Source organism: Corapipo altera, unplaced genomic scaffold (assembly GCF_003945725.1).
Source record: "Corapipo altera isolate COAL_440 unplaced genomic scaffold, ASM394572v1 22b, whole genome shotgun sequence".
Lineage (NCBI taxonomy): Eukaryota > Metazoa > Chordata > Aves > Passeriformes > Pipridae > Corapipo > Corapipo altera.
In genome coordinates, this window is record NW_020884876.1 from 8314318 (window position 1) to 8338401 (window position 24084).

Sequence of the window (24084 nt, forward strand, 5' to 3'; positions counted from 1 at the left end):
AATAACTTTATGCTACCTTTGAGCTTCTTGTCACGTCCATAGAACCATTAAGTCTGGTTTTTTGCCTGGAGGGGACTAGCATTTAGTTTGCACATAACAAAACAAAGAGAAGGCATAAAGCACTGTTCAGTTATTCCAGAACCCCTAGAAATATTTTGTAGTGTAAGTATTATGCTTCAAGGACAGGCTAGTGGGAACAGCATTCAATTTCTGAAAGTAAAATATATGATTCACAGAAAATGAAATTTGAAGCAGCTTGGCTTTTTTTTTTCTTTAATAAGTGAAATACCAAAAGGAATATGCATATTTAAATTTGATTGTTTAATTTCTGTGGGTGCTATTTAAATATATGTTTTTGTCATCTGGCTACTTTCTTAAAGTCTGGAATAGTCTTGCTAGGATATCTGAACTAGAAACGCCTTTTATTATGTCTTGTTTTCTAATATTTTACTCCCTCAAAAGGAAATCAGCTGTACAAGCAGAAAGACTTATTAGGTGCTGATTTTAAAAAAGGGGGAAGGGACCAATTTTCACCACAAGCTAACACTTTTACTGGCAAGAGTTTTTTGTAGGCTTGACCTGAGATGAGGAGGTTTTTTGTAGCTAAACATGATTTCAGTAAGTGCTTGGACAAAATTTAGAACAAGTGTAGGTCTGCTGAAGGCAAAGACACCACCTCTAGAAGCCCCTAACCTGCATTCAGGTGGAAGCTGGAAATATGTTGAGGATATGATATAGCATTATCTCCTTGCCCTGTTCTTCTGCTCTTCCCTAGAATCTCCTACCAGTCCCTGACAGAAATAGGATACTGGCTAAGCAGTGCTTTGGTGTATGGCTTTAATCTCATTCTAGTGCACCTTCTTGGAGTTGGCCCCACCTGTGTGTGTCTGGGCAACAGAAGATCTTTCTTACTGCTTGGGCTTGTCATTATGTTTTCAGCTGAAACTTTGAACTCTTGTAAATAACTGATTTTCCAACACCCTGCCCCCACCCTCACTCCCATTTAATACAAACATAAAGCAAGGGAGTCAAAGGTGGTTCAAGATGTATTTACATACAAACTTCATTTGAATCCTGTGACAACCTACTTCCCTGACTGCTTCTCATACCAAATTCTAACAATAGGGTTTCTTTGCTTTAGGATCTAAATTGTTTTACTTTTTGCCTTCAGGGACCTAGATATGTCTTTATAAATTAGGTTTTTATCTGTATCAGATGCTCCTGGCATTGCAGAGTCTCAAGTTTTCTATATTAATTATCTAATATTTCACATATGTAACATTTCAAAGATCTTTTTTATGCTTTAGTTTGCAGCGTTTCTGTGAGGCACACTCCCAAAGACAGCTTCTTCTCCCAGTTTGCCCCACTGACTGTAAATCTTTCTTTCCTTTGTTGATGAAATGTTAGTAAGCTGCTCTCAGGCACTTCTTAGCTTTCTATCAGTTACTGCTTCTTCCCTGAGCTGTTGAAAACTCCCAAATTATGCATCCATAGCTCCTGCTTAATTTGCAAGAGCCATTAATTTCTGCCTTTAATTCCTATTCCTACTGGCAGTGGGGATTGTGGCAGTCCCAAGCTGTGCTGCAGTACTTGACACTTTAGATCCTTCTACTGAAACTTGAATGTCTTCAGTCACCGTCAAAGATCTTTTCATCTGTTATGGGTTGTTTAGGTGACTTACTAGGCTCCATCAGCATGCTGTTCTCTGATACAGAGCTAAATCATACAAAAGACAAATGAGAGAGGGGTTTTGTTATCTTTTTGCCATGAGATCTTCCGAACTTCGCCCAGGCCCACTTCTCCTGGTCTTGCACAAATAATGTAGCTCTGTAGTTAACAGTGGGTCAGAAGATTCTGTTACATTGTGGTTCAATGCTATGATGAGACACTATTGTTATATGATGATAAAAGCTGTTCCCCACTCTGACTGTTTCATCACAGCTGGGTTGCTCAGCCCTGTGAGGATTGCTGGCTTTGCAGCTTGGGCTACCCCAGATCAGCTGGAGGTAGAACCATGTTTTCCTGTATAAGTCTGAGGAGCCAGTTTATTTGCTACATTTTGCGGAACACTGTCTGACCACAAGAAAGATAATGTTCTGTGTGGTAGTTGTGAGATGATTTGAGCACACTAATGTTTTCTGTACCCTAGAAAATAATCCAAGAGATGTGACTGCTCTCTAATTAAGTAGGAGAAAATGTCACAGCTACATATTGACTCGCTTTTTCTTCTCATATGCACTGTGCCCCATGCTGGCACAGTATTTAGGAACTGAGCATCAGATCTTTAATAAGATGTTCCAAAGCTATATCCTTTCCCTACACTTTCCTCAAGCCACCTCATTTCCACCCATTCACAATCTGGACGCAGTTTGATTCTGATTCAGAGATCAGTAAAAGACCGCCTCTCTCTTGTATTTGTGGAGATGAAATAAGAGTTCAGCAGGGAGCTCAGTGATCAAACATTTCTAAAAGCAAACCACTTGCAGAGGTGAGAGACAAAGGTGCTTCTGTCAGGGCTACAGGGAGGGACACCAGCAGGGAGAAGAGGAAGGGGAATGCTTGTCAGCCCCTATCTTCTTCCATACATGTGCTAGGAGATGAGAAAGCTCCTTGTCTTGTCAACATCATCAGAAGTCAGAAAGTGTCTGTGTGTGTGCGCGTGTGTGTGCACTGCAAGGAATGCAAATATGATAGCAGAATTAAAAATTACAGCAAATCGTAAACTGAATGTGGTTTAACGATGATAGCAACAAAAAGCTACGTCCTTTTAGGGACTGCAACAAGAGGAAAGTTGTTAAGAGAGCAGACAGTGGCCATTTCTGTGACGCATGATGTTATTCTTGGGGTTGTCCTGTGCAGAGCCAGGAGCTGGAATTAATGATCCTTGTAGGTCCTTACCAACTCAGGATATTCTAGGATATTTACCACTAGGTGCTATTGCTTAAGAAAGGAGAACAAAAGGGGAGAACTTGAACATGGCCTTAGGAAATATGATCTGTATTCCAGTGCTTCATTAGAACAGGTTGCATAGGAATGCTATGTTTATTCTGTCAGCAGAGATTGTTTTTTTTAAAGAAAAATGTGTATTAGTTGTGATTTGCTTTATTTTGTCTTGTAAGAGATGGATAAAAAAGACTTTTAACGATTCATCAAATTTACATGGAAACTAGATGTGATTTTATTTCACCTTTGTTCGGAAACTCCCCAGGTTAAAAATATTTCTGCGCCCTGCTGTCAGTGGTGTTCCTGTGGGTTGTGGTCTGTGTAACTGGACATGTAGGTCAGATAGAGAATTTCACTTGCACTCTTAGAGGGATATAATGCCCCATTTTTCCCTCTACCACAATAGCAGAGAATTCTGTGATCACTGTCCAGCAGAGAAGTGATAATTAGGTAAAAAGAACCGTGATAATGTGTTGTAGCACAAAGGGTTTTTACATGAGTACAGATGCATTGCTCCCGAACGCTGAACCTATACTTTATGAAAATTATCATGCACTTGGGGCGAGGAGCACCTTCCTCATCTTATGCCATCTGTGCATGTGGACGAATATTACAGGAAACTCACTTGTACATCCACTTGTGAGTGTATCCTTCCTATTAAAAAGAAAAACGCCATTTTTAGATCGTATCTTGCGGTAGAAGATATTAGATTACAAGCAGACTACTGCTGAGATAATTCACTGTTTTCCACTGTATTTCTTGGGCTAGAGTTCTTGTTCTGCCAAAATGCAGACACCAAAATACCAATATACCAACAAGATGGTATTCACAATATTTTCAATTTCAGGAAAGATTTTAACAAGTCTTTTTGTCTTAAAGTGCATGGTGAACATGAACATAACTATGAAAATCATACTGGCAGTGGTATGAAAGAAGAGAGGTTTATTTTCCCACATCAGTTGTCTTATGGATGACAGTGTGCACACTGTATTGATCCCTGACAGTGGGAAGGTAGAATAACCACAAGGGAGATCACCACTCTTTCATCTGCTTAGAGGTAATTGTATATATAATAAGCTAGGATCTTTTAGCATAAACAAGACCTTTGCGTAAGGATATTAAAGACGTATATACCAAAAAGTGTGCTGATTTTGGCTGCAATAGACTTAATTTTGTTCACAGTATGCGGCTGTGATTTAGATTTGTGCTGAAAGCAGTATTGATAACAGAGGGATGTTTTCATTGTCACTGAGCAGCACTTACACAAGGTCAAGGCCTTTTCTGGTCCACATCCCACCCCTCCAGTGAGGAGGCTGGGGGTGCACAGTGGGTTGGGAGGGGACACAACTGGGATAGCTGACTGCAGCTGACCAAAGGGATATTCCTTACCATATGGTGTCATGCTCCACATATACAGTAGGGGAAGAAGGAAGGGCAGATGTTCAGAGTTTTGGCATTTGTCTTCCCCGGTCACTGTTATGTGTGATGGAGCCCTACTATCCTGGGGATGGCTGAACACCTGCCAGCCCATGGGAAGGGCTGAATTAATTCCTTCTTTTGCCTTCCTTTTGTGTGTGGCTTTTGTTTTCCCTATGAAACTGTCTTTATCTCAACCTACAACTTTTCTCACTTCTACCCTTCCAATTCTCTCCCCAATCCTGGGGGTGGGGAGTGAGCAAGTGCCTGCGTGGGGCTTGGTTACTGGCTGGGGTTAAACCATGACAGAAGAATAATGAACATCACGTAAGAACTAGGGACTAGTAGGTAAAATGGTCTAGCAGTGAGTTTATAATTACAGGGGATAAAATGATGCAAGGCAAAATTAAACTGTGGAAGTCAGTGTTGTAAGGTGCTTTGGGTGCAGCAAACGTGCTTCAGGGGAAAATTCATAGGGGAAGAGGGTCCATCAAAGGCTACTAAACAAGATGATGTAGATTTAAAGTTCAGGCTCAGAGATTTTAACACTGTAGCATGGAGACAATAGCAATCTATCCTTACCATGTTGTTGTATTCTTTTCCTGCTGGGCTAGCTGAACTTTTGGCTTGTCCTGGCATAGTACTACCATTCTTGTATTAGTGAATGTGGCTTTGCAAATATATGCCAGACTCACTAACATATCTGTCTTTATACATTTCCCTAAATAATGTAGTTGTTCCCTTTTGTCTTCATGGAGTTTCGTACAAAATAATACAAACACTTGAGTATATTGCAAAATAGTCACTTTCTCAGTATCTCTTCCTGGATACTATGTAAATTAAAAGTAGGCTCTTGTGACAGATCAAAGAATTAAAAGCAAATGTCTGGTCAAGTGAACATAGGTTATCTTCATATCGGGGAATAACCATTTAATCATCTTCACGATTGTTTTCTTGCACTCAGAGCCTAAGATTCTTCACTGCTTTTGATTTAGGATGAAGGATTCTCTGTTTAAATATTTAAATCCCTGGCACGGAGGTAACCTTCACCTCTATGCAAGTGTGTTTGGAAAATGTGCAATGCTTTGCAGAAGACTTAGTACTTTTCCAATATATGGTCATCATTGATTAGTTAAACCACTATCACATAACTATTGCAGAGGCATGATATTAGAAGTCTCCAGCAGTGACCTCTCCCTGGGTTGATATTGAACATGGACAGGCATCATCTCAATCTACTGATGCAGTATTAACTGAAACTCCTGCAGTCTCACTTCTCTTAGCTATACCATGTTTTGCACTACATGAGGCATTCCTGTGATAATGTATTCTACGCATCATCCCTTTCACCTCTGCAGGCAGTATTTGACATCTGAGGGTGCTGCTAGGTGGCTGCAGTTGGTGGGAGGGCAGAGGAAATGAAGGGAGGAAACTGCTGTCCCTCTTTGCATCCATTCCTTCCTCTGGAGTAGCCATGGGCATCTTTACTTGATTCCCTCCTCACTGTCCCCCTGAAGGAACCTGATTGGATAGAGGCCTTTTAGCTTTTCTTGATGTAAAGTAGGGAAGGTGAGAGGGAGCAGAGAGAAGGAGTGGAGATGAATATGGCAGAAGACAACAGTAAGGTGTATACTGAAAATGTAATACTTTAATTTGTTAATGACAGGATCTCATGAACTCTTTAAATAGGTTTTGCTGTTTATAGGTTTGCTGAGATTTCATTGAGGGGGGGATACTTAAATCCTGTAATACTGTGAGGGAAGAAAAGCTTTCTTTTTTCAACCAGAAAGATATTCAATCTGAGAGAGAACAATTGCTTGCTTTCTTGCTAGGAAAGGTCTTCACCTTCTGCATTTCCTAACTCTCTGCACCTTAAAAGGTAAAGAGCAAAATCAGTTTAACCCACTAGAATCTTAGGAACAATCATATTTCAAACAATTACCATAAATTTGTTAAGCTTCTTTCCTCCCTTCCCCCAAATCTCAATATGGCAGATGACCAAAATGCCACAGGTACCCCACACTTCCTTCACTTGTCAAAAATTCTTGTGACTCATTTCCCATTCTGGCTAGATTGCTGTTAGAAGGTGTGTGCAGTCTTCTAATTTATGGTTAACAAGTCTGTATTATCTTTCTAATCCCAATTGTCACGCAATAACAATTCCTCATGTGGGTTCAGCTGGGTACCACAAATAATTTCTCATAAGTTTACCGACATTAAGAAACATATCTTAAGGAATGAGAGAAAGCTTATTATAATAATTGTTTGCAGGTGTTAAATGAAAAGCATTATAGAAATATATATAACACTCTATTAAACCAGAGTCTCATAATAAGGGATGCATAGTGATAAAGAAGCCTACATATTACACAACTCAGAAATTAATTTCTTAGTCTTCCATCATTCAAGGAAATCACATTCCAATCACTCAAGTGACATGAATTTTCATACTTACAGTAATCTCCTGTATGGACAGTATATAAAAAATAGTTCCCTGAAGAATAAGGCTAATTTTCTAACCCAGTCAACCCTCACTTTGAAGTCTGGATTGGGATGGTGATGGAAAATTTTCTGCAAAGGTTGAAGTAGTGAGCCTTAAAGCATTCTTTATTCTTCCAGTATAATGATGGCAAATCTACCCTCTCTCATTTCAACCTTTGAATAAGTCCCTAAAGCAGAAATCAACAGTTTCACCTTGCTGTGCTTGACTCTTTCAGTGCCTTTCTCTTCTAGATCTTGTGCAACTGCCATTAATTCTACATGACATCCTATTTTAAGCTTTTGATTAATCTTACAGAAGTGAAACTGTTAGCAAGGTCTTTCAATCACAGAAGTACATTTCTTTTGCATACATAACAGGCTCTTGTAAATTTGCTTAATGAATTATATCCAAGGTTTGTAAAGGAGAGGTATGCTGGTTTGGGCAGTCCCTGCAATACTGAAAAGCTGGGAATATTCCCTTTTGTGGAAGGAGGTCCTATTCAGAAGGCTGGAGATGGCTATGCCTTTTTCCCTTGTGAGAGGGCTCTGCAGCCCCTTCCTGGCTCTTCTGAAGGTGCTGATTGCTCACCTCCTACTGCCGTGCTGAGCCCGGCTTTGCCTTGCTGTGCCAGCCCTGGTGCACCAGTGCTGTGAAACCATCTGCAGTGGCTGCACTGCTGGGGTGTCCCCACTGCCCACACTGGGGAGGGGGGATCAGAAGAGGTGATATGGCCTTTTGTGCGAAACCTTAGACTCTACCAATACAAATAATATTTTTTGTCAAAGTACACTTAAATGTAGACTAGAGTAAGTCAGTATGGATAGCAGCAGTATGGATTGTGGTTTTTTCTTGGTGTTTCAATGGTTTCACTGAAGAGCACATTGGATATGCAAACCCCAAAGAAGCTCCAGCACACAGAGAAATGTGTTCTTAGATGGGTAAGAAAACACTAACACTTATAACTTCCAGTTCAAGCAATAATGTGGAAAGCGAAGGATTAAATGAATTAACTCACTTGTATTAAGATGCTAAAGGCACTACCTTGCCAGCTTCTGACAGTAGCTATGTTTCACTGGCTGTAACTAAGATTGTCATAGAAAATCTGTACACTAGCTCTTATTTCCATCTTTTTCATAAGTATCTATAAAACTGGAATCTAAAATTGAGAGACCTGTGAATGACTCATGACAGTACTTGACATTTAAATGAGCAACAAAAAATATTTAGGGAACTCCATGACTATCTTCAGATTAGAGAAAATAATGGTAGTATCTGGGGAATGCTATTGGAGATGATTGTGCTTCACAGATGAGCACACTTTTGGAGCATTGAAGGAGAATAAACAAGCCACAAAATGAACATTATTATGCTTTATGAAGGAACTGAAAGTATAGGAAAGTGCCAGTCTCATAATACTGCTTTTGTGGTATTAAATTACCTAATCAGATTCCAAAGTCCTGCACCTGATATTTTTTTCCTCTTATGCTGACCACAAAACATTTGCATAATTGTGTGGGCTGCCGAGCTGTGTAAAGACAAGAATTCCCTACTACTCTTTCCAGCTGGTAAAGTATTAGTGTATCCATCTCTCACCATGGAGGTTCCCAGAAGAGTTAGTGTAGCTTTTGAGGGACTATGTAATACTTGTAATGAGATTCAAAATCCTTGTATTCAACCTGAAATGGTTTCATGGGGAGTAAAAATTTAATGCATTAACTGCATAAAATAATATGCATGCTGACCACTCCTATTCCCCTTCAGTGTAGTGAAAATCAATTTGCAAGATGATGCTTGGAGCTAGTTTGAATGAATTATGTGATCTCCAATGCTTTAAAAAATATTCCTGAGCCTGTAGGAACCTGATCGTGATCTGTGCTATGTTCTTCACAGGCATTGTCTGTAACATGAGGTACGAAAGCTCAATGTCTCACAGAACTGGCTGCTGAAACAGTCATATGGCAACAGGAGCAAGCGCAAAGATGTACCACTCTGTGTGTCTGTGACAAGTGCCTGGCTTCAGGGGGGCTGATGCTCTGGAGAGTCTCTGCTGGCCTGCATGAGTGACCAGAAGACTCTCTTCTCTGCACCTCAGTTCCTACAGGTTCAGATTGTTTTAGGTGCATAAGCCTCTGTAGGGCGGTATTGCTGTATGTTACATACATCAGGCTTTAAAATCTATAGGAAAAAAGAATACGAAAATACTTGTTCTAAACCCACTCAGAGCCCCCTCTAAGTTGATTCTCACCTTCCTCACTTGAAAGCACACTGGTCAGTGATTGCTGTACCTGCTCTTCCTTTTCTTCTTGACAAGCTTGTGTTGGACAAGCACAGTCCTTGCTGCAGAGGCTGGCAAGGTGAGCAGGGAGATGAGAAGGGGCAGAGCTGTCCTGGGGCAGATGGCTTGTGCGTGGGCTCCGGCTCTGGCTCCAGAGGTCCCTGGCAGGCAGCTTCCCTGTCCCACCAGCCTGGGGGCATCTTTCAGTGGCCATCTCCACTGAAACCCCTTGAGATGATCTGTTGATTCAGGCTGTGCAGATGTCGGCAGATGTTTCTTCTCATGGCAATATAACAGTGAACCTTGGGCTTGTGTTTCAAATTACCCTGAGCAGTAGGGCAGAAACTGATGGGAGCCCAGTTCTAGCCCCTGGGTTTCATAGTAACTCTGACATCTCACCATCTGTCTAGGCACAAGTCTACCAAAATAAAATTATTCTGAGAACGAGATATTTTTAGATGAGAGAGAAAAGAAAAAATAATAGCAGGTAGGAAAAATGTGAAAAAAGGACAAGAGAGTTTGGACTCAGGCAGTGAGTGACTCGAAAATGTACATATCCCAGTTCAGCTGAGATTGTCATAAGATCAGTAAGTTTTAAGCAAAGGCATTTCAGACCCTTATTGCTGTCCTGGTGACAAGGGAAGTGTTACCTTACAGGCCCCTCCCCCCCCATAATATATATATCATATAATATATATTGTATTATGCATAATCACACAAGGATTACATATAATCTTACCCAGGATAGTGTAAGGAAGCTTTGCGTGCCCTAAGTTAAAGGTAAGCATGGTTAAAAGTAAGTTGCAGAACTTAATTGGCAGATCTTACTCATGCAGCAGTCCCAGTGCTTCTGATGGCTAAAATTTGAAGGCTGGCACACTGTTCCAGCTGTAATCAACATTTGAAAAATGAATGGACTTCACATGCCTGATCCTGTGCTCTCACACTGCATGGACTGTTGGAATTAAGAGCAGAGAAGAAAATATTAAATGTTCACAGTCAAGAGAAAGGCAACAGGCTTCCAGTCTGTCAGTAACTGTGATTTTTGAAGTGAGATAAACACGTAGCCCCTGAAGGAGCAGAGTCACTCCTGGAGTGTGGTTGTTTATCTCAAAAATTATTCAAATGGCATTATGGAGATTCTCATTTAAAGTCATGATGATTTCCAGAACTAGCACTCTAGCAGAGAAGGGGGAGAGAAACAACACTGCCAAATCTGAAAGTACAATCTGGAGTCCAAATGAAAGAATGAATGTGGGATTGGTCTGTCTTTTGCCTGGTGGATGGCTTGCGTCAGTTTGTTCCCAGTGTTGTCAGTTATATCCTTAAGGATTCCTGCTCTTGTGCATGGTAATTTTTTGACCAAGTAAAAGCCATTGGACTGGGCTGGTACACAAGATAAAGGGAAATAGATCATCTTTCCTTGTGTTGGTTCTTCACAGCTTGTGACAGGAAAAAACAAGGGTTAGAAATTACAACTCCATACAGAAAACGGGAAGAAGAGATTTTCTCACAGTGATATTTCTTGATGATACCCTTCAGGATTTTGGAAATCTTCAAAAGCAGTGTTATGTTTTCCCATCACATAATTCATTTCATGCAACTGAGAATTAAAAATATACAGATATATGTACATTATCATAGGAAATGAAGTCAAGAAAGACTGGAAAACATCTCTGGGTCATACACATGTGCATGTGTTCAGACTGCTCAGCTCCTGCTCTCTCCCATAAAGGCTGTGCTATTACATGTGGGGAGGGGAACAGTAAACAGATGACCTTGCTGACCCTGTAGACATGCACAAGTGTAGCTGACATGAGAGGAGGAAAAAAGCTGTGTTTCCTATTGGGGTAATGGCATAATGGTATCTTGCTTTGATCAGAAAGGTGTACTAGGCATTCCTAGCCCTGGGACCATTGAGTGCCAAATGTTGTTGATATAGATACTAAGTGTATACACTGAGTGCCATCTGGGACATTGGTTTTAGGAAAGGGGACACCAAGCTGTTGTAAGTTGCTACCATGGTGTTGCTGAAGTCCTGGGGCAGGTAAAGTTTACGCTGGCTGATGATCTGCCTGGGTTCATTATGGTGGAGGGATGTCTAGGATTTCATTTGCTATGGTACTTTCACCATACCCGTCTCCTTTTCCCCTTAAAAGTCTGTCAAAACAAAGCCCATTTTAAAAGAAATGAATGTAGAAAATGTGAAACATAAGGATCTTTTACAAAGCGTCTTTTACAGTGCCGGGGACATAGAACAGGGCAGTGGAAGATAAGCCATTATGTATGTTGAGGAAGTCTAAGAATAAAGATTATAGGCAAACAGTCTACCTTTCTTTACAAGGCCTTGATTTACATCCCTGAAATCTCAAATTTAGCTATTACAATGAAGTCCTGTTGCACACAGAGCTGCCTTTTTATCACCACTTAAAATCTAATTAATCCGTATTGAAGCACAAAGATTTCTGTTGTGTTTTAGGGTGAGGGGTCATAGAGCCCTCTTTGTTCATCCTCAGGCTTGTAATCATCAGGCATTGGGATATAATTTTACCAAGCAAATTGGAAGGTAACAGATCAAATCCTTATCGGAAAGCCTAACTCATGGTTTAGTGAAGCCCTTCGTCCTTTATGTGAAACTTTATATTCATGAAGAACAAAAAAGTGTTTCAGAGCTTGCAAAGGGTTAATAGCAAGGGCTTATATTTGGGGAAGCAGAAAACTAAAACCGTCATAGCTTCCACCATCACTCAAGGTAGCAGCTGGTACAGAACTGCTGGGGAGACCTTCCTTCCTCCTCAAGCTTTCAGGACTCTGCTCTTATAATGGCCTTGGTCTATCAACCAATGATGCAACTAAGTGGCATTCTGTTCTCTCTGTTGGGATGGGTCCTGTCCTGTCTCACCACTTATCTACCCCAGTGGAAAAATCTTAACTTGGAACTGAATGAGTTGGAGATCTGGACCATGGGACTCTGGCAAGCTTGTGTTGTACAGGAGGAAGGGGGAATGCAATGCAAAGACTTCGATTCTTTCCTAGCTTTGCCTCCAGAGCTCAGGATTTCTAGGATTTTGATGTTTTTTTCCAATGGATCAGGGCTTCTGGGCCTCTTGCTCTCGGGATTTGGGTTGGACTGTTTGAAAATTGGTGAAAGACAACAGGAACAAAAGAAGCGGTTGTTGCTGTTTGGAGGAATGCTCGTCTGGATATCAGGGATTACAGCTATTGTCCCAGTTTCTTGGGTTGCCCATTCCACAGTCCAGGAGTTTTGGGATGAGAATATACCAGACATTGTTCCCAGGTGGGATTTTGGGGAAGCATTGTTTGTTGGCTGGCTTGCTGGATTTTGTCTAATATTAGGAGGATCCCTACTTAATTGCACAATCTGTTCCACTGAAGTCCATCCGTCTTCAGTCCATTACACAGTAGCAGAACAGCAGGATCAGTGTCAACGCTTGGAAACTGAAACTAGGCCTTAAAATGGAAGGTTTTAAGCAGTACAGAAATACTGTCCTATCTTTTCCAAACCCTAGTGCAAGCCAGAAGCTTGTTCCAGTAGTAATTCAAAGGACTCTTTGTTACCTAGCTGATTTCCTAAATTTATGTCTGTTTTCTCCATAAACTGGTATTGGAAGGTGGTGTGTTTTCGCACCTAGGGAACTGCTTAAAACTGTGTTTCAGAGAAGAATGCTGAAATTTTTGTAAACTCTGCAGGAGAGGTGCTTTTGCTTCTCAACTGCACTGTAAAATCCTGAAAATGAATATGCATGTTCTCTTACAGCTTGGGTTTTAACAAACATATGCTTCCTTTTTTATGTAACCAATGAAATGAGCCTCAAAGCTTGACTTGCTATTTCAATTTTCCACTTGCCTAACGCAGTGATGTACAAACTAGAGGAGATTTCCTATCCTAAACAGTCTATAAATACCTGCATTGCATCAAATGGTTTTTCTGTGTATTTGGAAACAGTCGTTTTCTGAAATTGTAGCAAGCTTAGCAGATATCTTTTTGTGCATGGGCGTGATGGTGTGGGTGCCTTATACATAGCAAGTCGTGTTTTCCCAGTCTACCACATTAAACTGCCTATACAAGTTATTCTAGGCATTTCTGGCACCTGCATACTTTATGCATAAAAATAGCCTGAGAAATGCTAATTTAAAGAATAGTTACACTATCTTCTTCAGATACAGTCTTGAGGCATTATGCATCCTATCCACAGCTCCTTAAGCTCCATTCACTCACGTTTGGAATATGTTGCTGTGCAATCTTTTACTTTAAACATATGACATTTAACTTGCCACAGAGCAGACAGAATCATTTTCTCTAAGTGGAAGTACATCAACGTAGTACTAGAATTTAATATGAAAACAAACTGTGAGATGCCAAAACTAGCAGAACTGCTGTAATGTTTTAGCAGATTGATGGAAAGCCAAGTATATGCTTTTCTTAATAACAAACAAACAAACAAACAAACACAAAATTAACAAAAGGTGAGCCAGCTGTGGCCACACACTTCTGCTACTGGTTTACCACACCACCTCCCAGCACATGGAACCAGGCTAACAAAGCAGGAGGGAGGGGGAGAAGTATTTCATGCTTCATAAAGCATTATTTTAACTTTTGCTTATGTACAGTATGACAAAGAATTGATTGGAACAATGCCTGCAAAAGCCAGCAGTTTGGTGCTTCTGTGACCGCAAAAAATGACCTTGGCATCCAGACACAGGCTACAGTTTTCTGGATTTCTGTTGTCTGTGCTAGGATGGATTTTAACTAGTACCTGTAACTATTTATCAGGCTGGAAAAAACTCAGCTTAGACCTAAATATACGGGGGCTTCGACCGTGGGACTCTGGCAAACCTGTGTAGTCCAAGGTGTAGGAGGAACACAGCGTAAGGATTTTGATTTTTTCCTAGTTTTGCCTCTGGAATTCAAAATTTCTAGGATTTTAGTGTCTATATCAAATTGAATAGGACTTCTGAATGTTGTGGTCTCTGGTCTTGGTTTGGACTGCCTAAAGATGGAGGATACAGAGCAGAAGGTAAAGAAACAGCTGTTACTACTTGGAGGAACACTCTTGTGTTCCTAAGACGCAGTCCCTGTGTCTTAGGTTGCCTACACTATAATCCAGGATTTTTGGAGATTGTGCCCAGATGGGAAATTGGGGATGCACTGTTCAGTGGCTGGTTTGGTGGATTTTTTATAATTCTAGGAGGATCTCTACTCCTCTCCACAATCTGCTTATCATCTGACTGTCAATTACCAGAGCAGTACACCCCATCTACAATGCTGCTGATGCCTTTGAGAAAGCACGTAGGATCACTCTTGAGGAATATACCACCTGCTGTGCCTTCTGCAACTGGATGTGTCTGTCTCGTATTGGCCTTTTTAGCCGCCCAGCCATGATGATGCAATGGCAGATATACAAGATGCCCAACAACATCTGGAAACTGGAAATAGAAGACTTTAAAAAAGGCAGATATCAGGTTTTCCGATTTCTTACTCTTGCATTACAGCAAGAATGATCTGCTGAACAGGCAGGTCACTGTTTACAAGATCGGGGGAGGGGTTCTTTCTTACTAAGTAGTATCCACTGCTGTATTTCTCCCAAATGTGATCAACTGCAGATTTTGTTTTCATAGTATGGCTTGGGTTTTTTTTTAGAATAAGTGAGTATAAAATTTTTAATCTCTAGGCCTGCATGGAGACTTGACCATATCTTAAATAGCAGAACTCCTACTGAGGCTGCTTTAAACAAAGTATTTTTTACAAAAATAATATTAGTTTAATTCTGAAACAGTTTGTAGTGCCAGTTCAACATGCATAACAAAAACCTAATGCAGTACAACCTTGAATGAAGTTCGCTGGGCAGTATCATTTACAGTAAACTAAATGTTCTCAGACATAATGTCATGTAATACAAGATTCTCCATCATGACTCTGTGAGAGTGAGAGAGATAATATGACCACCTGTATCCCTGCCCAATCTCTTTCTCTCCCTCTCTAAGGAAAGCTAGTATTTCTGAATAATCATGAGATGTCCAGTGGAGTTGACTGTGTGCATTGCTATTGCAGGTTTTACTTCATGAATGTAAAGAACTAACTTCAAGTATATGAATCAGTTCCTATATAACTTACCCTAAGAGCTGTCAGTGATTGATGTGAACTTTCTATAAATTGCCATGATTTTACATTGACAAAGCTGTACCAGCCATCTGTTTCTGCAAAGAGCATATAAAGATATAGAACAGCAATAAAAGAATTAAATAAAACACTGGTCTGGAAAAGAGCTTTGTTAAAAAAATGTATTTTCCAATCACTGAAACACATGAAAAGTGCACAGACAAGTTAATCTATGTGATGTACTTGCATACTCTTACAGAGAAAATTAGAACAGAAACACATTCAGAATATAACCTGATTAAATATTTAGTTCAGTCCTGAGCATTTTATATTTAATACAGTATAAACATAGCAATAGTAAAAAGAAAAATAATCTTAAAATTATTTGATTTGTGTTCTATTACAATTTCTGCTAAACTTTGCTCATTTGGATAAATATTCTTGTACCAGTAATATTTAACTTTCGTATATATGCAACTGCAGTGACATTGGTACCTGGCCATAGAACTAATTACATTCATTGTACCCTACTGTGCAGAGTAAATTCCACTTTAAGAGTAATATTTATAACTTTAAACTGATGGGAGTTTATTTGTATGTAGTATTTTAGCTTATTCGATTGAGTTTTTCAAGTGTGAAAAAGCTGAATTAGTAAAAAAAATCCAAAAAAGCCAGAACTTTTAAAAGCTGCCTATAAATATGTACAACTTTACCAATGTGGAAAATTAAGAGCATGAATATGTATCTCATTTTCAAATGAGTTTTGCAAGCTGAAGCCAGCAATACTTAAGTTTTGACCTCATCCCATGCTTACAAATCACACAATAATACTTTTTTTTTGAAATTATTCAACATGTGAGGAAAACCAGCTATTCTGGCAAGAATTTAGACAGCTCTAAGTATTTTTCACAATAGAATTCTTAATGTCAAATATTTTTATGACCAGAACTGAACTACATTAAACAGAACATAAATAAGACTGTAAATAAATAAAAGAAAAATCATAAAGTACATCTCTAAATATCATTCTACAAACAACTTATATAATCAAGTTGAAAAGTTGAAACTGACAACCATCATTTCACCTCTACATTAAATAATTCAGATTTTTTTCTAAAATTGACCTTTCAAACATGAATGTTATCTCAAACCCAAGACACAAAAAACAAATGGGGCATTCATAAAGGATGTTCAATCAGTCATCTTGCCCAAAATAGCATGTTTGGCTATACTTTTCAGTGAACTGATGTATTTGTGCATAACAAAACCCTTGGGTGTTACACAGACCTCTCATCACAGAATTGTCACTTTGAATTTAAGACAGCTGCTACCATATAGTGGTTATATTTGTTTCCATTTTCTCATCAAGTAATTATAGCATATCTGAAAAATGAAGTCCATGCAATGTGGCTTGTTGCTTGGGGAAGAAAACTAGCGAGTAAATGAAATACATTTGAATGCAATATATTAAGTAGAAAATGAAATAATTCTGTTCTCTGCAATGTCCACCTACTTACACAGTACCCACAGAAGATAAGAACCCAATTGCTTTACCAAAACAGGACTGCTTAAAAACCTACCTACATCTAATGTTCTGGACTTCTAAGAGAAGGCATCCAAGTTGCCTTCTGATGAAGCAGCCTGCTAGGAGGAAGTATGTAAGACAAATTTGAAACAAGCCATTCACATCTATTCATTAAACCTGTGCACCCTCAACTGAATACAGGGTCAATTGTGTATTTAAAAAAATGGTTTTTATTGTACCGAAATATGTGCAGACTTGGAGTTTGGAGCTTTTGTTTTTCAGAAAGGATTTACCTTACCAATAGGACTTCTGATAATTGAGTTAGCACGTGACAGATTTTTTTCCTGGTACAAATACTTTAAATACTCTTCATATCTGTAAACCTAACACACACCTTTATGTATTCCTAGTTAGCAATCAGACAGCCCCCTAGGACAAAAAGTTAACAGAGAGAAACTCTCATTTTTAACTGTACACTGGATATAACTATTTTGATATCAATGTTGGAATTATGAATTTGATTCATCCCATTCAGAAAGCAGCTGCCCCTTTTGGTAGTCTCATAATAAGTTTTTAGGGTTACTTGTCTGCCTTGCCTTTGTTGCTCTCCTGCAGATGCAAGAAACCTTTTAGTGCAGGTTAAAGTACTGTACATTCACAAAACTAAACTCTGAACTCCATCTCTTCCTACAAAGTACTACAAAAAAACAAAACCAGAAGAAATTTGTTTTCAGAAACAAAATTCCAATGTGAGTGATGAATGCAAATAGCAGCTGTTGTGAGGCAGCCTGGATGTTTTGGAAAGGAGCTTACGCTTGTGGCTAACTTTAAACTATAAAAGTCACACTTGTACAAAAATATTGTATGGCAAAACAGCCATCTTCACAGTCTCCTCACATGAAAATAGTGAAAAGATAAACAATTGTCTGTTGAACACCATTTTTCTTAACACAGTGCAGTTCAACAGGATACTTGCTTAGTACTGCCTTAGTTCATTTGTTCCATCTTTACAAAATAAAAACACATGTGACACATACAAACTGTACAAAATCAGCATCAGTATACCAAAATTAATCTACTTTGGTTTTCTGGTTGTTGGGTTTTTTTGCCATTTTTTAAGATTACAACTATTCAATTCACTATATTTTACAAATAAGTATATCAATAGTGAATGTAAAATAGAAGATCTTTGAAAGCACGTCACTGAAACTACAAAGCTCATCTGAAAAGAGATGAACAAATGGAAAAACACTTCAGTGAAAAAGCATAATTATACATCATCAGCTGGAAGGGCTGGTATACTGATCTTTGCTCTTGTAAAGTATGCTATCTTCTTCCTGAAATTAGAAAAGAAAACAAGGGATTATTTTCTGTTTATGGCACGACTCCAGTGTCATCCACTGTAGAGTTGCTAATGTTACAGCATAGTTCTGTAAAGTAGAGGTTTGGAAAATACACAATTTATGTACAAAAAATGTGTCACATTCATGTGACATAATTCCCTTCTTAGGCAGATTTATGTAAAAAGGAGCTCCAATTTTGATAGAGAAAAATATCAATATTTCATTAATAACTCCAGTGGTAAGACTGAAATATTGATTCAGTCACTGAATGTCCTATGATGATATTTTCAGCAGGGGGATGAAAAGGCAAAAGAAATCATTTTATTCTGACATGGGAAAAGGGCAGGGTGGGAATTGTTGTGTCTGGACAAGAGTTAGAGAAGCAGAATTGTCAACCCATTCTCCATTGCTTCCCCTGTGCTGTTACCATTTCTGTCTCCTATGAACTAAGAAATTACTGAAGCATAACAAGTTTACACAGGCTTGCCTAGCAGCAGGCTAGAAAGCAGAAGATAAGTATTAGGGGCTTAAAAATTAAAGCTCAGAAGAGTCATTCTTCTTGAGAGCTTCAAAAATGCCTGTCTACGATTAGTCTGAGGCCACAGCACTGTAACAAGCCTAATTAGCAGGGCATGTAAAATTCAGCCTCAGGAGGTATTTGTCCAGAAGACAAACCATGTTTTCCACTGGTGAGGCTTAAATTTCCATTAAAAATAGTAGCTCAGAGCAAATTCAACTCCCTAAACTGGATTCCTCCTCCTAGTTGTGTGGTGACTAGAAGATAAAGGACAATGGAGTGTTTTGATACCCTTCTTGCAGGGGAATGTCTTGAGCGCTATTATATGTTCCTGTAGATTTAGGCAGCAGTCTGTCTGTGATGACTGTCATAAGACCAGCACTGACCAAAACTCTTTCTTAAGACTTGCAATAAGGTGAAAACTGATGGAAGATGCTCTGAGTTTCACACTAAAGATAAATAACTCAGTTGTTCTTTGCTGAGGAACCCCTTTCTCTCTTGTTTCGATGCTGCATCAGTTACAGCTGTGATTTGCAATACATGTCACTTCACAGGCCCTTACTTGTTTATGTATTTCTCCAACTGCTCACAAAAGACAGTTAGAAAAGGAAGAATATCTCACATTCATTAGTAGCTGACTTAAATTTCCTATAAAGGAATCAAAAATTCAAACTTCAAAAACATGTGTTACTGACAAAACAGATCAAATTAACTTGCAGTATTATTTCTATGTTCAAGAGCAAGCACTGTATTTTTCAATCAAAAGATTAATATTTATTTTTATATATAAGTGTGGCCTTCAGGCCACTTATTGGCCAGCCTTTTAGGAATTTAGACCAGTTAAAATTAAGGTTTGAGATAGAAAGTATTCATGCTGGTTTATGCTAAGAAAGAACACTTCATTAATTGCTTCAAGTAATTGGTTGCTGTTCCCACAACCAAAAGGAGAAGGGAAAGAAAAAGGAGGAGGGATTCAAGATCTTTCTTTACTAGTAAGTCTTGAGCAAGGCAAAAGGAGTGGTTAATCAGTTTCCTGATGAGATGTATCCTGCTCTACCTCTCCTTGAGGAGTGCTTTGCTTCAGGCAGCTGCCATCACTAGAAGAGATCCCAAGACTTAAAGCCCACTGTCAACCTGCTGTGGGTGAGGTGAGCCATGACAACAGTCACACACAGGCCTGCCTACAGCAGATGTCACGCAGGGGTCTGAAATTTCCACCTTGGCTTCTGCACCACCACAGCTCAGCTGACACACTGCCACCTCTGACATGAGCAAGTTACCAAGGCCTGGCCCTTCGAAACTCCAACTTGGAGCTATGTTAGAAATGTGCAATGCTTCTGGCAATTCAAAAGCGTGTGGACTTTTGACTAATGTTACAGGGCACATCTGATTATATCTATAAATAATTCAGGTTACTTCACTACATTAAAAAAGGCATGAAAAGCAGAACAGGCCATACCTGAATGACTGCACCTGCAGTGGCACTTTCTGGCTCTGCTCTCGTAGCCGGCACACATCCTTAGAAGCTTTCCTCATCAATTTCTCAGCACTTAAACCTTGTTTCTGCTCTTCTTTTGACTGTTCAGTCTGTAACAAGAAAAATAACTGTATTTTGCTGATAATGAACAATTACTCATTTCAAAGAAATGAGAGATTCTTCTGTGTCAAGCAAAACACTTGGCAGTGTTAGGCTTACTGTTCGACTCGATATTATAGGTCTTTTCTAACCTAAATTAATCTATGATAATCTCTATATAAAGGGTCTGCAAGACAAAAGACTCACATCACAAGCCTAGGCCATGGGCACAAAATAATAAACAGGTTTTTTCCTAGAAAAGTAAATAGAACAAATCCCATGCCATCACAGGTGGCTACTAGGTTTTATAAATTTCAATATTTTTTAAGGCAATACCTAAATTTGTATGAACATGTGTTGTCTATCCAAGTATCTTTTTAGAACTGGGAGCCACTGATTCTCTTTCCATGTAAGATACTTTTATTTCCTAATGAAACTCTCAGTAAAGTTACTTCTAACTACTCTAAAATGACAGACAGAAAAACAAGAAAGGTGTGCTCTCAAAATATGCTTTCAAGTTTTGTTGACCTTGTTAGCAAGGAACATGAACTTCTGCGCTTTTATTGAGGACATGGCACCTATTTTGCACAAGACATACTTTTTTCATTTGCATTGTAGAGGTGTAAAAGCCAAGGCAAGTGAACAGAACATCAGTGGTAACAATAGATCAAAGGTCACTTGTGAACATTTTTGAGCAGCTACACACTCCCCAGGAAGTTACTGTATTTCTGTACCTTAGTATTCCTGGTTCTACGTCTTTACCAAGCAGTGCTGCATCAACAGGACAATCACAGCTGTGCCATCCACCTTTTCGGCCAGACTGCTATTAACAGTTGCGCTTGGGTTTTTAAAAAGCTTAATCAAGGGTTTTTGAACACTCAATAATTTGAACAGCAGCACTTTCTAGGTCACCTGGACTTCTTAGACAAATAGCCACTGTCCACATGTGGGCGAATCCCCTAACACATGCATTATCACCCCAGTAATGTGTAGGGTACATGACATGGGTAGTGCCACCTTAAGTGTACACTTAGTTTTCATTTCTAGACTGCAGGCACCGCCAGACAAATGTTATTTATTGTAGTTTGAATTTTGTCAGCCATCAAAATTCAATAGAAGCAGTTCACATTCTTAAACAACTATAAAGTTCTAAAGAGGTTAATTTCTGATTCTTAACTTTAGACACTTGAAAATGCTGTTCTGTTACCTCAAATTAAAACACACATGCAAGCCAGAAACGGCAATCTTCGAGGTGGTTTGTAACTTAGGAGTTCACATCCCCAGTTCTGAATTCAACCCAGTAGACTCCTAAACAACAAAACCAACTAATTCAAAAGAGTTAATCCATACTATCAGTTTCATACTGGGTAGTTATAAGAAAGCTGTTCACAGCAGGATAGTGGTACCCTCTGTCTGTTGAAATGCACTCTGGTGTTTTATATGAAAGTGTTTTACACGAAAGAGCATCACACTTTCAAAAACTTGCACAAAATCCTGTCCCCTTGTACTGCTGTTAACTTCTTCGCTCCCCAGCTCCAAAATAGCTATGATTTTAAAATTAAATTAACCTATAAATATAGTTTTCTTCATTAGATAGTGAGCACAAATTTGCAATCTACAACTGGTAATGTCTTAATTAATTTTACGTATGTCACTGGACATGTTTTACCAGCTCCCCTAGTTAATATTTATAATCAAAGCAGTAAACATACAATATTTCAAAATTTTCTAATTTTATCCTTTCCCTAACTATACATGAGATTCTTGTGACTACTGCATTTTAGGTTAACAGCACAGATGACTTCTTTGTTTTCATACTCTCTATTAGCATGTATTCCTTTTTAATTTTTGAATCAATTTATTTTTTCAGGATGCTCTCAGAGAAACTTGGATTTCAGCCCAATGTCTCTGGGAATATGCATATGAGAAGGTAAGTACATGACTATGTTTGCATTTGCATCATGTTTCTTGAGTGATCTATATAAAATAAGGAAAAGTACACTAATAAAATGGTCATGCATTCAATATGTCCCAAAAATCTGGCACTTATCTACCAAAAATAAGTGCCAGACTGGAATCCTCTATATGGGCTTAGTTTAAGCTTAAATTAGTTTAAGATGACAAAGAAGAAACACTATAAAAATTAAAGCTAAAACCCTATTTCCTGTCTCGTTCTTCCATGTTTTTTTGTATAGAAGAAACTGAATCTAAGGAAAAATTATAACTGTCCTAAACACCAAAACACTGGAAACAAGAATATACTTGTGGTATTAATGACAACTACAGATTACCTCTACACAGAAGATGTACTGAAAAGAAATAAAGAAGATACGTACAGATCTTTACAGGAATCTCTTTAGATATAAACAAAGAAGTCCTTCAGAGGACAGCAGGTGTCTGAAAACTTACTTGTATGAGGAGTTAAGACTCAAACTTCAAAACACTGCATGATTTCTCACAAAAATCCAATCTAAACAAGACAAAATGCTTCTGGTGCACAGAATTACCTACTGTTTTCTGATCTGCAGGTATTAGTGGGCTTTACATACTTGCTGTACTTAGGAAGGTGTGGTAGGAAGGGGAGGGAAGGTATGGAGTCTCTGTATTTGGCTTCAAGCAGAGTAACTGAGTGCTAGCAAGCAGCCACTGATTTTCAACATCCCCCACATCTGCGGTTTCATTTTCCACTCGAGACTCTCTCAATTTCTCTGGCGTTTCCAGCTGCTGCATTAGTCTGTGCCATTATAATGCCTGCAGGATCTAAAAAATAATCTATGACAATGTTCTCGAGGCTGCTGTGTTTTGCTAACCCAAGAGGAAACACTGACAGCAGAGTACAGCATTCTCAAGCTTGTTTCGCTCCACAGGGGAAGGCAACAATTTTAAGGGTAGAAATATTTCTAGAAACTTTGTAAGCACTCTTCAAAGAGGTGGAGTGACTGTGATCATTGTTCTGACTTCTACCTTTGAAAAGAGGACTTTGATGCTGCGCTACTGCCTCTATATATTTTAGGAATGTATATTATTGCCCTTATTCCTCATGGCAGTGTGTGTAATGCTGTTGATCACTGACACCAGCAATATAAAATGTGACAAACTTATCTGCTGCCTTGAAAGAGCCAGCTGAAATAGACCACAAATCCAAAGGATTCATAATATTAAATGTTGCAGAGTTATACTATGTTCTAGTGGGAATAGTTTTAGAGTGGGAGTAGTTTTAAATTAAACAATCAGAAATTATAATTTCTATCCTGCATCCACCATTAGATATAAACTATGAACTGAATTAATTTAGCTATACTTCTTTTCTATAAGCTACTATTTTTATGGATTAAAATGTAGATCACATTCATTCAGTGAATTCACATGGTAAAAAACCCACAGTTACACTGTGTGATGTTTTAACACTGCACTCTACCCCATTTGGCCCAAGGTTTTTTCTGACATTTGTCAGTCCTCAGCCTAAACTGTACTAGTGCTTTATAGTAATTTTAGAACTCCACTAACTATAGTGAACAGCAGATACCAAAAGAGACAGGAAGACAGAACAGGGCATAAACATAGGGTTGGGAGAACATACTGGGAGAAGGTTTTGTTTCTGAAGCTGTTAGACATTTGAGGACTTCTTCAAGTATATGGTAACATTACAGTTAATGACCTCTGGTGTATTTTTCTTTCATGAATTTATAAAATTTATAAAATCATAAACTTTTGAACCTATGCAAACTTGCAGCACTCAATGTTCTGTTGAAAACATTTTTTGTTTCTGAATGTTGTGCTACGTTTGCTTGCATTTAAGCTGCCACCTCTTCAATTCTCTACTTCCTGCAGAATAAAAGACAATGATTGATTGCTTTCCTCCACCTCACTCATGATTGTATACACT

The 24084-nt window shown here is 38.8% G+C and overlaps 2 protein-coding genes, 1 long non-coding RNA gene and 1 pseudogene across 4 annotated transcripts in view; 3 read left to right on the top strand and 1 right to left on the bottom strand.

The window, feature by feature from the left end:
* LOC113943712 overlaps positions 1-22590 on the top strand; it is a 50423-nt gene extending 27833 nt beyond the window's left edge. For both annotated transcript variants that reach the window (XR_003526424.1, XR_003526423.1), the window contains 2 exons: positions 22069-22128; positions 22394-22590. This is a non-coding gene — a long non-coding RNA (uncharacterized LOC113943712). The remainder of the gene's footprint in view (positions 1-22068; positions 22129-22393) is intronic.
* Positions 11939-12592, top strand: LOC113943710 (claudin-22-like). Its single transcript, XM_027635891.1, has one exon. It carries the CDS (start codon positions 11939-11941, stop codon positions 12590-12592), a length of 654 nt encoding a protein of 217 aa, XP_027491692.1.
* Positions 13818-14584, top strand: LOC113943711 (annotated as a pseudogene).
* Positions 15406-24084, bottom strand: part of WWC2 (WW and C2 domain containing 2) — a 101769-nt gene continuing 93090 nt past the window's right edge. Inside the window, exons 22-23 of the mRNA XM_027635890.1 lie at positions 20082-20209; positions 15406-18099 (exon numbers count right to left, since the gene is read on the bottom strand). Coding sequence (XP_027491691.1) covers positions 18033-18099; positions 20082-20209 — 195 coding nt within the window. The 3' untranslated portion in view covers positions 15406-18032. The remainder of the gene's footprint in view (positions 18100-20081; positions 20210-24084) is intronic.

Coding starts and splice junctions, on each gene's coding strand:
- LOC113943710 (XM_027635891.1), top strand. CDS start 11,939: ATGGCCTTGGTCTATCAACCAATGATGCAACTAAGTGGCATTCTGTTC.